The sequence below is a fragment of the Cebus imitator genome, unplaced genomic scaffold, assembly GCF_001604975.1.
Source record: "Cebus imitator isolate Cc_AM_T3 unplaced genomic scaffold, Cebus_imitator-1.0 Scaffold38, whole genome shotgun sequence".
NCBI lineage: Eukaryota > Metazoa > Chordata > Mammalia > Primates > Cebidae > Cebus > Cebus imitator.
This window is the reverse complement of record NW_016107353.1, coordinates 3,631,105-3,644,692: the sequence shown is the minus strand read 5'-3', so window position 1 is coordinate 3,644,692 and position 13,588 is coordinate 3,631,105. Positions and strand designations below refer to the sequence as shown.

At 53.0% G+C, this 13,588-nt stretch overlaps 1 protein-coding gene across 1 annotated transcript in view; it reads left to right on the top strand.

Moving 5' to 3' along the window:
- Window positions 1-223: 223 nt before the first annotated feature.
- Window positions 224-13,588, top strand: part of SLC26A9 (solute carrier family 26 member 9) — a 28,241-nt gene continuing 14,876 nt past the window's right edge. Inside the window, exons 1-5 of the mRNA XM_017525475.2 lie at window positions 224-313; window positions 7,771-7,913; window positions 10,537-10,676; window positions 10,808-10,918; window positions 11,608-11,783. Coding sequence (XP_017380964.1) covers window positions 7,789-7,913; window positions 10,537-10,676; window positions 10,808-10,918; window positions 11,608-11,783 — 552 coding nt within the window. The 5' untranslated portion in view covers window positions 224-313; window positions 7,771-7,788. The remainder of the gene's footprint in view (window positions 314-7,770; window positions 7,914-10,536; window positions 10,677-10,807; window positions 10,919-11,607; window positions 11,784-13,588) is intronic.

Below are 13,588 nucleotides of genomic sequence, written 5' to 3'. Positions count from 1 at the left end.
GAAGTGCCAAGCTCCCATCAAACAGCCCTGCTCCCCAGGTAAAACAAAAAAAGTGCTGTTCATTTGGGACCTTTTCCCCTTATCTCTTTTTCCTATCTCCTCAGGCTTAGCTATGGTGTAGTGTTCAAAACCACTTCCCCTCTGAGCCAATCAGAAGCCGGGGCTCACCCCGTGGCCCTGAGGAAAAGTTATTTATAAACGCCTCCCTGGATTATTTGAGCAGAGCCGTTTCACACACCTCAGGAACACCTTTCGGCTGCCTGCTCCCCAGACACACCTGCAGCCCTGCCCAACCGGCTTTGCTCACCCACCGGTAAGCCCCACCCAACCCAGCCCACCCCATGGGGCTGGGGTCGTCCCTGCAAGGGGGCGGGCACCAGGGGTACTGAAGGGAGGGATGACAGGAGCCAACGGCCCACCTGAGCACAAGTAGGAAGGACACTCTGTCCCCTGGAGTCTGAGAGCAGCCCCCAGCTCTTCCCCTCTCAGGAGCCCTTCGGGTCTTCATGTCCATGTATGGACCTGGGCTGCAAGGCTGAGCTTGGCTGAGGGAGCAAGCAGGGTGAGGGCGTGGTGGAGGAGGTCGCCAGACCCCTAAACGGAGCGAGGTAAAGGTCTTCTAGGGAAAGGAAAGTGTTAGACCTTCCTCCTCGCAAGCCGTTGAAGCTGCAGGCTCTCCTCTCCCTTTCTTTTCGCATCTTGGAGGTGAAAGCTCTTAAGGCTTGGCTCACCAGCCCACTCTTTACGGCTGTCTCCCCCTCCTCCTACCCCCAGACACCCTCTTCACTCACTGACTTCTCCACAAGCTCGGGAACTCAGCACAGACTACACAGGATCCCATGGCTCCCCATTAGTCCTGAGAAGTTGGAAGAGGGGGAGGGGGAGGAAAGTGAGGAGTGGGAGAGGGTGAGCCAGGGACCAGCTCCATCAGGCAGGCGGGTGCCGGGGACACCCTACTCCCTGGTGAATGTTTCAACACAGAAGGGCTTGGGCCAGGACAGTGGATGAGCAGCCAGCTCCCCAGGGTCTCAGCCTCCAAACCCCTCATCCTGCAGCTCCAAGGGGTTCCAAGCCATTCTCAGGTAGTGCCCCCATTCCTCAAAATCAGCCCAGAGGTCCCCAGCTGAGGCCTGGCAACGCTTTTACCATTCCAGCATCTACTGCCTCCTTACACTTGCCCCACAGGTCTAAGCACCAGAAGGAAGGCCTTGGAGTGCCACAGCCCCCCACGTGGGCAGACTGAGGGAGGGCTTTCCCCCTGAGTGGCTTCACTCATCCAGATGACCCTCCCTCAGAGCCCCACAGTCCTCCCCCGCCTCCCTCATCCTGGCCCTGGCATTCAGAACCTGGGAAGACCCTGCTTGGGCAGCACCAAGACCAGCAGGCCCCAGGAGCACCTCCACTGCCAGGATGGCCTTCCCAAGCACGTCCCAGAGCCAGCCACCTGCTCTGAGTCTCATTTGTATAAACCCTGGGCAGAGACGGACTCTTCTTTATCTTTGAATGCCCAGAGTCTTCCGGAGATTGGCATAGACCCAGTATTCAAGAGCGCCTCTTAAACCATACTAAACAGCCAGACTCCCACCCCCTTGAGCTTGCTGGGGAATCGAGGATCAGCTCAACACTGACCAAGCTCTGGGAGATGTGGGGTCACTACTTGGAAGATGGAAGGGGCAGGACTACCCTTTCAAGGGGAGTTGATCGTCACTGGGCAGGAAGCCTGGATTTCTGAGACCAGAGCAGCTGGGCCCTTCGCTGGTCTCCTTGCTCAGGCCCTGCTTCCAAGTGAAGGCAGCCCCAGTCTCCTTAAAGACTTCTAGGAATTTAACCTCCAGTGTCCATTCCAAGGAGCCCATGACCTTGTCAGGCCTCAGTGTTGGGAAGCGATTCTCAGAGTCCAGCCTCAGTCCCTTCTTTCTGGAGCCTATTTCCTCAGCCCAGCACCTATCCCCAGCAGGGAAAGTGCAGAGGGAGGGAGAGTCCGCCTGGAGATAAGGGCTGGGGATTTGGGGAGTGGTATCAGTGAATCTCTCCCCCACATGGTATGCAGTCTCTAGGACAGCCAGAGAGTGGGAAGACACCTTAGGGACATCTCATCCTCCCCTCAACACAAGGAGGACATTAGGCTGGGGTGAGAAGTGGGGAGAAATTTGCCCTGGAAACACAGGGACAGTAGAAGGAAGAGGAGTGCTTAAAAATGCCTTGGCGGGCTAAGTATGGTCGTTCATGCCTGTAATCCCAGCACTTTGGGAGGCCGAGGCGGGTGGATCACTTGAGGTCAGGAGTTCGAGACCAGCCAGACCAACATGGGGAAACCCCGTCTCTACTAAAAATACAAAAAGAAATTAGCTGGGTGTCATGATGCATGACTGTAATTTCAGCTCCTGGGGAGACTGAGGCAAGAGAAACACTTGAACCCAGGAAGTGGAGGTTAGAGTGAGCCGAGATTGCATCACTGCACTCCAGCCTGGGTGACAGAGGGAGACTCTGTCTCAAAAAAAAAAGCCTTGGGGGTAGAGAGGTCTCTACCTCCTCCCTCCTCCTGCCAGGGATATAGTGTCCCGCCAAGACTCCAGCTGGCTTGTCCAACCCAGCTCACATTCACATCTGGGTCACTCAGAGGCTGCTCTGCTCTTGCCCTGTGGCCCCCACCCTGGATGAGGAGGGGAGGCAACCAGCAGCTAGAGCAAAGGGGAAACCTCAAAGTGACCTTTCCTCTTCCCAGAATACAGCAACCAGCCGGCTAGGAATGAGTGATAAGGACACCAGGGTGGGTTGGCCTGTTCCCGTGCCTGGCACACGTGCATCAAAAAACCCCTCCCCCACATGCACACCCCCGCCAGGACTGAGGGTCAAGTCAGCCTGAGCCACAGTGACAGGATCACCTCCAGACCTGACCAAAACCCACCAATGGGCCCCTCACCGTCCTGCTCCCCAGATGGTCTACCCTCTTCTCACAAGATTTTCTGCTGTTCCTCTAATCAAGTCTCAGGAAAATTTGGAGGGATTAAGGCAGGGGGCAGCAGGTAGAAGGGCAGATGGAAAAAGGAAAGCCAAAAAAGGCAGAGTGCCTGCTAGAGATGGCAGAGCCAGAGAGAGGCTCCTCTGGAGTCACAGCAGTAACGATAGTAGTCGGAGTTTATTGCATGCTTCCCACGGCCAGGTGCCGGTCCGAGCCTTTCGGTGCATCCACTCACTCAGGCACTATCTCTGCCTGAGCTCTTCTCTGCCTGAGCCCACCTCTGCCTACAGTATTCGGATAGTGTTGACAGAGACCTGGTCAGAAATGTGACTGGGAGGAGGTACTGGGGCTTGCTTTGGCATGAGCTCATTGGAGGAGAAGTCCTGGAGAAACCCAGGAGGGCATCTGCTCCAGCCCACCCCACAGGGTCTATTTTCCCTTTCCTTCCCTTCTTCTGGCTCCTCCACCTCACAGGACCCCTGTGTCCCCTCTGCTCCAGGTTTGGCCCACTCTCCTGCCAGGGTATAGAATGGTCCATGCACCCTCATCACCTGCCTCTACTATCCCTGGCTCACCCCTACTCCCCTTAAGTCCCACAATCCCCCTAAGTCCCTCCAGCCCTTTGGGACCAGGCCCCCCTTCCCTGTACAGTGGAGGAGGGGAAGGGTCACCCTTTTGTTTCTCAGTATTGTCACACGGCACCTGCTGTTTATCCCTGACCTGGTAGGGGGATGGGTGGCAGTGGAAGGGGGAGCAGGGATTGAAGATACACATCTCTGGCAATAGGGCACTTGACTTTTTTTCCAGCAATGCTGACATCACGTAGCAGGGCTGTTTGTTTTTAACTGGGGATCAGATTGTCATGTTCCCTGAACCTGGCTCTCTCACTCCCTCTTCCACTTTCCTGCCCCTAACCTAGCATCATGAGACACCCTCTCTGAGACCCTGAGACCTGATTCCCTGAGACCCCCATCCCCGCTAGTTCTCTGTGACCCCTCCTCCCCACCATGCCACTCCCATTCCCCTTCCCTCCACCTCTTGTCCTTACCTGAAGGGCTGGCTGGGATGAAGTAACCTCCCCTCCTAAGTCCCACCCCGCCTCAACCCCTGTTCTTGGAATTAGGAAATATGTCAAGGGTGCCTCCTCACCAGGAGCTGGGGGAATTCCTGTGGCTGCAGATTTGCAACGCTGGATGTCATAGTCCTGGGAAACCAAGGCCAGAGGGGAACCAGAGCCCTCAAGAGGAGTAACAGAACCCAGAGGTCCTGTCCCATCAGCTGGGGTGGCAAGGTGACCAGGGTGGTCAGAAAGGGCCCTTCTGAATGCCACTCAGGGAAAACATTGTCCTGGGATCAGCATTGGCCCTGGAAGGTCTGAAGCCCTTTCCAACAGGAACATTGGCGTTGGAATCAAGTGCAACCCCTTTATCTGCAAAATGAGACAATTGGACCAGTGTGGTCCTCAAGTTCTCTTCTACACAAAACTTTCTGACTCTGACTGGCTGCTGGGTTCTCCTCTTTATGCAAACTCAGGATTGTGAAAGCTCCAGAGCCTTCTTCCCTTCAGCATCCTATTTCTGAAATGAGCAAAGGGCATGGGAAAGAGACAGATTTTGTATTCCAGTAAAGCAAGGAGGCTTTTCCTCTGTTAGCCTGTGTCAGAGGGGACTCCCTAGCATCTTGGTGCCCCATCTGTAGGCAAGCCTACCCAGAGGGGCAGAACTAGTCCTGAGTCACCTACCTGTTGTTCCCTGAAGGACGTCCACCACCCCCGCCGCTTTCCTCCCAAAGGAAAAATGGACAAAGCCAACATGTGTGTACAGGCTGGAGGGGTGCATATGGAGATCCCAGGAGAAAGAGAAATCCTTCAGGGGCAAGGTGGTCAGGAAAGGCTCCATAGGCAAGAAGGAGGAGGGCAAGGAGTGGAAGAGGAAGAAGAGGGGAGGAGGAGGAACTTCAACAGGTCTTAAGGATGGGCAGGTCCAGAAAGGCAGAAGTGAGTCAGGCACCTCAGGTTAAGGAGGAAAATGGGAACAGAGACCCAGGCTTGTTTGGCGGGTGCAGAAAAGACCAGCCCAGATGGTATGGAGGGACCCAGTCAACAGATTTCCTGAATCCACCAATACAAGGCCAGGGGATAAAAAATTAAAATGCCAGATTAGGAGTTTGGGCTTAATCCTCCTGGAAATAAGGGAGATGGAGGTTTCTGAGCAGGGAGTGTAGGCTGGGTTGGAGGAGCATGGCTGAGACCAGCAAATCAATTTTGCAATAGCCCAGATATGGGATAAGACGTGAAGAGGGCGGCAATGGGACAGGCTGGGTGGAGCATGGAGGCAATGGTCAAGAGAGAAGGACAAGAAGGAAGGAAGGAAGGAAGGGAGGAAGGAAGGAAATAGCAGTAGGATTTGATGAACAACTGAACGTGAAGGCCGAGGGGGAGGGAGAGGACGGGAACAAGGATGTGGGCAGAAGGAAACGTACCATGAGGAAGTGGGGAAATCAGGGCGGGAGTCTGAGATAGCAGGGTTCAGTAGAATCAGACGCTAATAACTCCCTTCCCCACAAACACACTACTGGAACTTAGATTCTTTGAAAGCAGCCTAGGAAGATGCTTCAGGGATCACTGCCTGCTGATTGGTGTGGAAGCAAGATCTTCCATCACCTCCTCCTCCAAAGGGCTCTTCTCTTCCGATTCAGCCCCTCTTGAAATTGTTGGCTGTATGTATATATACATACATATATATATATATATATATATATTTTTTTTGCAAGTGATCTGTTTAGTGGCCTGGGCTAGACTCCCCAAATCATGAGTCTTTCTCTGAAGAAAGTTCTGGAGCTCTGAGTTCCTATGGGTTGAGGTCATGCTTTCCACTCATTGAGCCCCCCACGCAAACCACCTGGACAACCAGACTCTTGCAGGCTCTGGGGCGTGTGGAGAGTGGGCACACCCCGCCTCACGGGTGGGTGAAGGGCCGGAAGCCTCTGAATAGCCTCTCCTAGGAGGTAGAAAGCACCCTCCCACTTAATCATAGTGATCACCACCGCTACCATTTGCTGGGTGCCTGTGAAAGGCCAGCCTCTTCATGCACATGATCTCACTTAATCCTCATAACAACTGCCTGCGACTGTTATTATTCTCATTTACAGATGAAGAAACTGAATGTTTGAACCCAGGTCATCTGGCTCTCAAACTTGCGCTGTTTTCCTTAAGTCACCCCGTCTCTCAATTCTCCCACTGAAATGTCTCACATGCCATTGCCCTTATTCATTTCTGCCCATGTCTCCTCCAAAACACCATTTATCAATTCTTTCTACAAGCATTTGTTGAGTACACACTAAGGGCCAGGCGAGGGGCTGGGCACAGGCGCTGGGGGCAGGTTCATTCTCCCACCTTCCCTTCCTCTGGGTATCACCTGTGGGGTCTTGCCGGGCATCCCACCCTCACCTGTAGTTCATAGTGGACCTCGGGATCCCAAGACCAAATGAATGGAATGCACCAGCCCAGCCTTCACCGACTTGAGCACAATCTTGTTCATAACAGAAATTCACATTTGCACCACGCTTTACATTTTACACAACCCTTTCTTATCCATTAACTCCTTTGATCTTCACAACAACCCTTGAGGTATGTCTGTTACCCCCACTTTATGGATACTGAATCTGAAGTTCGAGAAGTAATGTTGCCCATCCCACGTCCTCAATTAAAGCAGGACTAACCCAGGCTTCTGGACCCTTTTACAAAAGCAACCTGCTGCCCTCTGACAACCTCCCCACTCACCCAGGCTCCCCTCTAGGAAGCTGGGGGCATCTCTAGCCCCCATGTAGTTACCCGCTTTCAACCCCATCTCAAATCTTTTGCCAAACTGGCCACAGCCACCCCACACTCCCCACCTCCCAGATACAAATCCTCACTCTAAGCCTGCCCCATCTCTTTCTTCTCTGCCCTTCTTTCTCTGCGGTCCTCCAAGCAACTTCTCCCAGCTCTGGGGGGTAGAGGGGAGGTGGGAGGCCCAGTAGCTGGAAGAGGGAGGGGGAAAGGTTCCTACGGGGAACTCCTCCTGGCCTCAGGGGCCCTGGCACTCAGCTCTGCCCAACTCAGCTCCTGGAACATCAGTGAGGTTGCGCAAAAAGCGAGGAGGAGAGGAGCAGCAGTACACAAGGGTGGGGGAAAGGTTAGGCACAGGAAGCCGTGGGAGAGACAGCCGGCAGGCAGACCATCCTGGTTTCCCCACACACACCATTGTCCCCCCACCGGGAAACCTGTTGGTGAAGTTCTAGGTGTCTTATCCAAGAAGGGTCCTCCTGAGGTCATCTTGGCTATCCCCCTGCCTCCGGGAAAGCTGTTTTCTCTGTTTCTTCCAAGCTGACTGGCTGAATGGTAGGAGCCTTTCTGCCAGGGAAACCGGGGTCTAGGGAGGAAGTATGGTTTGTTGGGGCACCAGTGGTCAGGGGAGAGTAGGGTCCACGTGCTGAATCAAGCGGGGACTCCTACCCTCCTACTTCTACCTCCCCTATGCTCAGTGGGGGTGATGGTGATGTCACAGGTGTGGAGTGCCAGCCACGTGCTGAGCGCCAAGCCAAACAGCCAGGGCGAGTATATGCATCATCAGTGCCTGGGAAGGAAGGCCACCTCGAGAAGGGAGTCTCACGGAAAAACTTGACAGAAGGAAGGGAGGCACCTTGCTTTATGGGGGCGGGGAAGGCCAGAATAAAACTCTGCTGCTGCAAGGACCAGAGAGACAAGGCCTGGGCTGGCACTGGGGAGGTATGTCCCCTCACCCTCCCCTCCTCTGCTTCTCCCAAAGCTTGTAAATGCCCCAGATATGAGCCAGCCCAGGCCCCGCTACGTGGTAGACAGAGCCGCATACTCCCTCACCCTCTTTGACGATGAGTTTGAGAAGAAGCACCGGACATACCCAGTGGGAGAGAAACTTCACAATGCCTTCAGGTAACTGGCCCAGAACCCAGACTCCTGCCTCCTCTGCTCCCCACCAAAATCCTTTCTGCACCAGGACACGGCTTCTGCACTGGTGTCCCTAAGATGGGGTTAAGGGAAGCCCTGGGGAAGCGAGGTTCTGTATAATGAATTTAAGATCCTACAACCTCATCTGTACTGAGACCCCCCAGGGAGGATGGGGAGCAGAAGCAAGAACCATCCAGAAGGGTTATAGGGCATCCCCAAAGCCCTGCCTGGCATCTCCCATATTCTCATTCCACCCGAGTCCCTTTGCGTTTGTTAAGGCATGGTAGATGGTCATGCTACATTATGGAGGGGTGGGGAGCATCAGAGCCCTTACTCCACGCCCTATTCCCTCCTTACAAAAAATACCTGAAGTTACCATCACCCCAAACTCTTTGTCCTTTCCTTCCTGGATGTTCCTTCCTCTGCTTGGTTCAGAGAATGCCCAAAGGAGGACCTAAATTCCTGGACTTTCCTGAGGGGACCTACCAGGGTGTAGTCCTGCCAGCACCAAGGCTCTTTCCACTCTCAGCTCCCTGGAACTGCGATGGTGGGTCTGAAACCTTGCCCCTAAGGAGGCGCTACTCGAGGTGATCCATACCCACACCCCAGGAGGCTGGGGCTGCCAGCATCACCTCGCCCTTCCCAGACTCCTGGCAGACCTCCTCCCGCCTAGCTATAGGCCGGCTCACTCTCCCTCACTCCCCTGGGGAAACTCCCCTTGTTCCTACCGCTCCCGATTCAGTTACCCGGATTGAGGTCACTGGCAATGGCTGAAGTGGAGATGCAGGTGGAACTGGTTCGGGCCGGGGGAATCACCCACTTGAGTTTATACTAAAAGCCTGGCCCAACCCTGTTTCTCTTGGGAGGCTCCATTTCTGCCCAGTTACAGTCTGTCCTCGCAGCTGTGCTCTCCCAGTCTCTGCGCCCAAAGAGACTTTAGGGCACAAAGTCTGAGGATGAGATGATCTGCTGTTGTTCTAAAAGATTAGGACAATGAAAGCCGTAAAGGGATATAGCAAACTAACAATTCCCATGATACTGGCAAGAGAGACTTGAACAGTGCCTGGCATAGAGAAGGTACACCGATAAATATTTGTTTCGTGAATGAATGAATGAATGAATGTCTAGAAAGCTAATCCCTTTCTCCACTCTCCTCTTGGCCTCTGTTTCCAGCCCTTCTTCCAAGCTTTCGATTGTTTTGCCCAACATACAGCAGACTTGCAAGTAAGGTTGGGCATGGCCTAGCCCTCCAATGAGTTGCTTTTCTTTCCCCAGCCAGCTCTCTATTCATAAGCCCAGTTTTCTCTGCCACAAACAGACCTGATGGAGCCCCTGCAGGGCTGGTTCTCTCTTTGAGCAAGGCTTTAGAGTTGCATTAAGCGATTTACCACCCATCCACCTCCCCTTCCAGCGTCCCAGGGCTGGCAGAGGCACCCATGAGCCCCAGCAGGGACCAGGGGTAAGATATTGATGATGATGCCGTTTCATGGAGTGTTAGTTGGAAGAGAAAATCTGCTCAGACTTTCCAAGGTACAAAGCATTGTCTGTGTTGGTTTCAGTCTTGGGTGACATCCAGGGGACCGAGTGTCAGGGAAACTATGTTGAGCAACAGCAAAGAGCAAGAATTGGTGCTGGGCAGGAAAGGAAACCTCATCAGAGCAGGCCAGTGAGTCACCAGATGGGCCCTAAGTATGTGAGTTCCCTCAACTGGGAGAAAGAAAGCAAATGCCCCTCACCCACTTCCAGTCATCAATCCACCGGCTGTCACCCTTGAGTTTGTAAGCCCTTGTTCCTACCGCGCCCGAGTTTCTATGAAAAGACCTTGAGGTGTTCAACAAACAGGGAAGGGATCAACTCTGCCCACCCTGCGTTGACCATTGAATTCTTCCCTCCTCTGCTGCCCAGTGAATTAACAGGAGAAAGAACTCCGGTACTGGAGTTCCACACATAAAGGACAGTGAGTCAGCAGATTGCACCCTGCAGGAACAATAGAGCCTTCCTTTTCAGGGAAGTTATAAGAAAAATGGCAGCAGGCAGGTCCCACTCAGGTATTCACTCATTCATTTATTCAGCAAATGTTTACTAAGTGCCCCTGTATAAGGCTCAAGGTGTACAAAGATGAACAGGAGAGCTAGGCTTCTTGCCATGCATGGTGGGGTTTGCTGTCTAGTGGGAGGGACAGACAACAAGCAAGGAATTGCCCCACAGGATGCACACACAGCGGCAGGAGCCCAGGCACAGGTACCCAGGCCTGGGATCAGACAGAAGGACTCAGAGGAGTCTTTCCCAGAGAAAGGCCATCTGAGCCAGGGGATGGATTTGATACCTCTGAAGGCTAAGCCACCATGACACTCATACCTTTAAGCCAAGTCTTGTAAACTCCCCAGGTAAGCAGCTGGCAGTCAAAGACCTCCAGCTAATGCCCAGGGCAAGCTGACAAGCTCTCAAGAAAAAGTTCCTGCAATTTCTTCTCAGTATACCTGGCACACAGTGCAGTGAATTTAGAATGAACCAATGAATGAAATGAACAGGATATGATCATCCCTCTCCAACTCGGAATGTCCAAGCCATGCAGAGCCGACTGGAAATCTGCCCCTTTCCCCTCCAGATGTTCCTCAGCCAAGATCAAAGCTGTGGTGTTTGGGCTGCTGCCTGTGCTCTCCTGGCTCCCCAAGTACAAAATTAAAGACTACATCGTCCCCGACCTGCTTGGTGGACTCAGCGGGGGATCCATCCAGGTCCCACAAGGTGAAGGGGTCCCCTCAGCCAGGCCTGGCTTGCCGTACCCCCAACATTCCTCTCCTCATCCCCACTCCATCCCTCTGTGATCCCCACAAAACAGCCATGCTGCTGAGCTTCCGTCTCCTTGTCCTCTGCAGGCATGGCATTTGCTCTACTGGCCAATCTTCCTGCAGTCAATGGCCTCTACTCCTCCTTCTTCCCCCTCCTGACCTACTTCTTCCTGGGGGGTGTGCACCAGATGGTGCCAGGTAAGGCCCCTCCCCTCTGGGCAGGCAGGATGACCCAGACCGAAAGGATGGGAGGTGTGGCGAAGGGGGCTCGGGAGATTTTCCACCTGCACTCTCCTAGAGTTGGTGTGGGTCACTCCTAGGGGAATGGTCACTGTGAAGGTCAGTCCTAGGGGAATGGTCACTGTGAACATCAGTCCTGGGTCCTCGGTGACCTTGGAGAAACCACTGAGCCTCCTTGAGTTCAGTTAGCATTACCTGTTCCATCTTCCTCCCTGGAATGAGAGAAAGACTTGGCAGAACAAGATATACTGTATGCTATAACATGGTTAAACAGATGTGAGAAATCACCATCTAACTCCCTGGCTGGTCTCAGCTGGCCACTACAGGGACATCTGGACTTCTCTGGTGCTAACTGAGATGGAGGAGAGCCTGGTCACAAGGGCTGGTTTCTGGTTCAGGCTGTGCTTATATTTCTGAGTTCATTTCCTCATGTGTCCGGTGAGACAATATTAAGCATTGAGCTGAAAGTGCCTTGAATAGCATAGATCGTGGTTGGAGTCAGGGTTGGTATTATTATGATGGAGAATAGTGTTGGAGGTGCAGGGATCCATCCACCTGGGGGGTGGGAAGCATTCCTGGGCCCCTTTCTGGTTTCCATGGGTGTGGTCCAAACATCTGATTTTTGCTGGCTGGGTGGGGCACCACAGGTACCTTTGCCGTTATCAGCATCCTGGTGGGTAACATCTGTCTGCAGCTGGCCCCAGAGTCGAAATTCCAGGTCTTCAACAATGCCACCAATGAGAGCTATGTGGACACAGCAGCCATGGAGGCGGAGAGGCTGCACGTGTCAGCTACGCTAGCCTGCCTCACTGCCATCATCCAGGTAAGGGGCAGACCCCAACCCTGCTAGGAAGGCATCAGACCACCCTGCCCTTGCTTCAAAGCCTTAGCTTTAATGCTAAATCTGATTTAAGGGGCCGGGCATGGAGGCTCATGCCTGTAATCCCAGAACTTTGGGAGGCTAAAGCAGGCGGACCACTTGAGGTCAGGAGTTGGAGACCAGCCTGACCAACATGGTGAAACCCCATCTCTATGAAAAATACAAAATAAGCCAGCCATGGTGGCATGCACCTGTAATCCTGGCTACTCTAGAGGCTGAGGCAGGAAAATCGCTTGAACCCGAGATGCAGAGGTTGCAGTGAGCCAAGATCGCACCACTGCACTCCGGCCTGGCGACAGAGCGAGACTCTGTCTCAAGAAAAAAAAAAAGAAAAAGAAAAAAGAAAAAAGGAAAAAAAATCTAATTTAGGGCTCTACTTCCTTCTCCCCATCCCAGGGCTAAAGAGAACCTTGAAAATTAACAGTACCTCCTCACCTGCATCTAGCAGGGCCATACAAAAGAACAACAGCTGCACCTGGTAAAACTGTCCTGAGCTTTAAAACTGTCTAAAAGACTCACAGCCTCTCTCCATTATCCCTTGGAGAAGCCCAACTCTCTGCCAGCACAGTCTTGCAGACTGCTAAGTTTGTCTAACATCCCTCACCCCGCTCCAGTCTCCTCTGCTCCAAGCCACAGCAGCAGTTGCACGACATAAATCCCTGCAAGAGATTGCAAAGGATTCTGCTAGGTTTTATGAAGGGAAGCACAACATGACAGAATGCAAGAGCAAAACGCAGTCCCAGAGAACACCTTTTCATTCACTCATTCATTCAGTTTCGTGCCAAGAACTGGGCTAAACCCTGGGATACAAAGATAAGTAAGAAAAGGTCCAATTCACAAGCTGCTTACAGCCCAGCAGAGGAAGGAGCCATGTCAACAGATATATTTGTATGCAGTGAGATAAGCAGCAGAGTAGAGCTATGTACAGAGACCTATAGGAACCGAGCAGAGAGTCACGGAGGACCTCAAAGAGGAGGTGACACTCCACCTGTCTTAAAGGATGAGAAGTTAACCAGGAACAAGATATACAGAGGATGGTTCAGGCAGAGGGAACAGTGCCTAAAAACAGTGAGACCTGAGACAGTGTGATCTGCCCAGGAAACAGCAGGGAGCTTGATGTGGCTGGAGAGTAGAGGACCCCAGAAGAGGCTAGAAAAGTAGGCAGAAGCCAGACAATGAAATCTGTGGTCTGTCCCCTAAACAGAGACTTTGGGTCTGATTGGCAGTTTATATGGATCATTTGGGCTGCCCAGAGAATGATGAGTGGGAGGCGGATCAGAATCAAGGCAGGGGACCTGTCGGGAGGCTCTGCGGAGGCCCTGGCAGGGGTCATGCAGGCCAAGACCAGGTAGAGAAAGAGATGGGGCTGGACTTGAAAAGAACATTTTACCAGGAGCCGTAACAGAGCTTGGTGACAGATTAGATGTGGGAGGTTAAGGGAGAATGACTCTCAAGTTTTTGGTTGGGCAACCAGGTCAATGATGGTGTCATTTACTGAGAGACAAAACACTGGGGGAGGACTAGGCTTATTTTACAGATAAGGAAGCCAAAGCCAGAGAGGCGATGTAACAAAAAGGCCCGTGCTCTAAAGGAACTGAAGGTCTGATGGCAACAATGTAGAGCACAATGAAGGGCAGGTGAAGGTCACAGACGGCCTGTTTCGCTCGAGCTACTGCTATCCCAGGGCTGCATGGAGCTCCAGGCCTGGGTGTGAGTGGGGCGGATTGTTGGAACTGATGAGCTACATC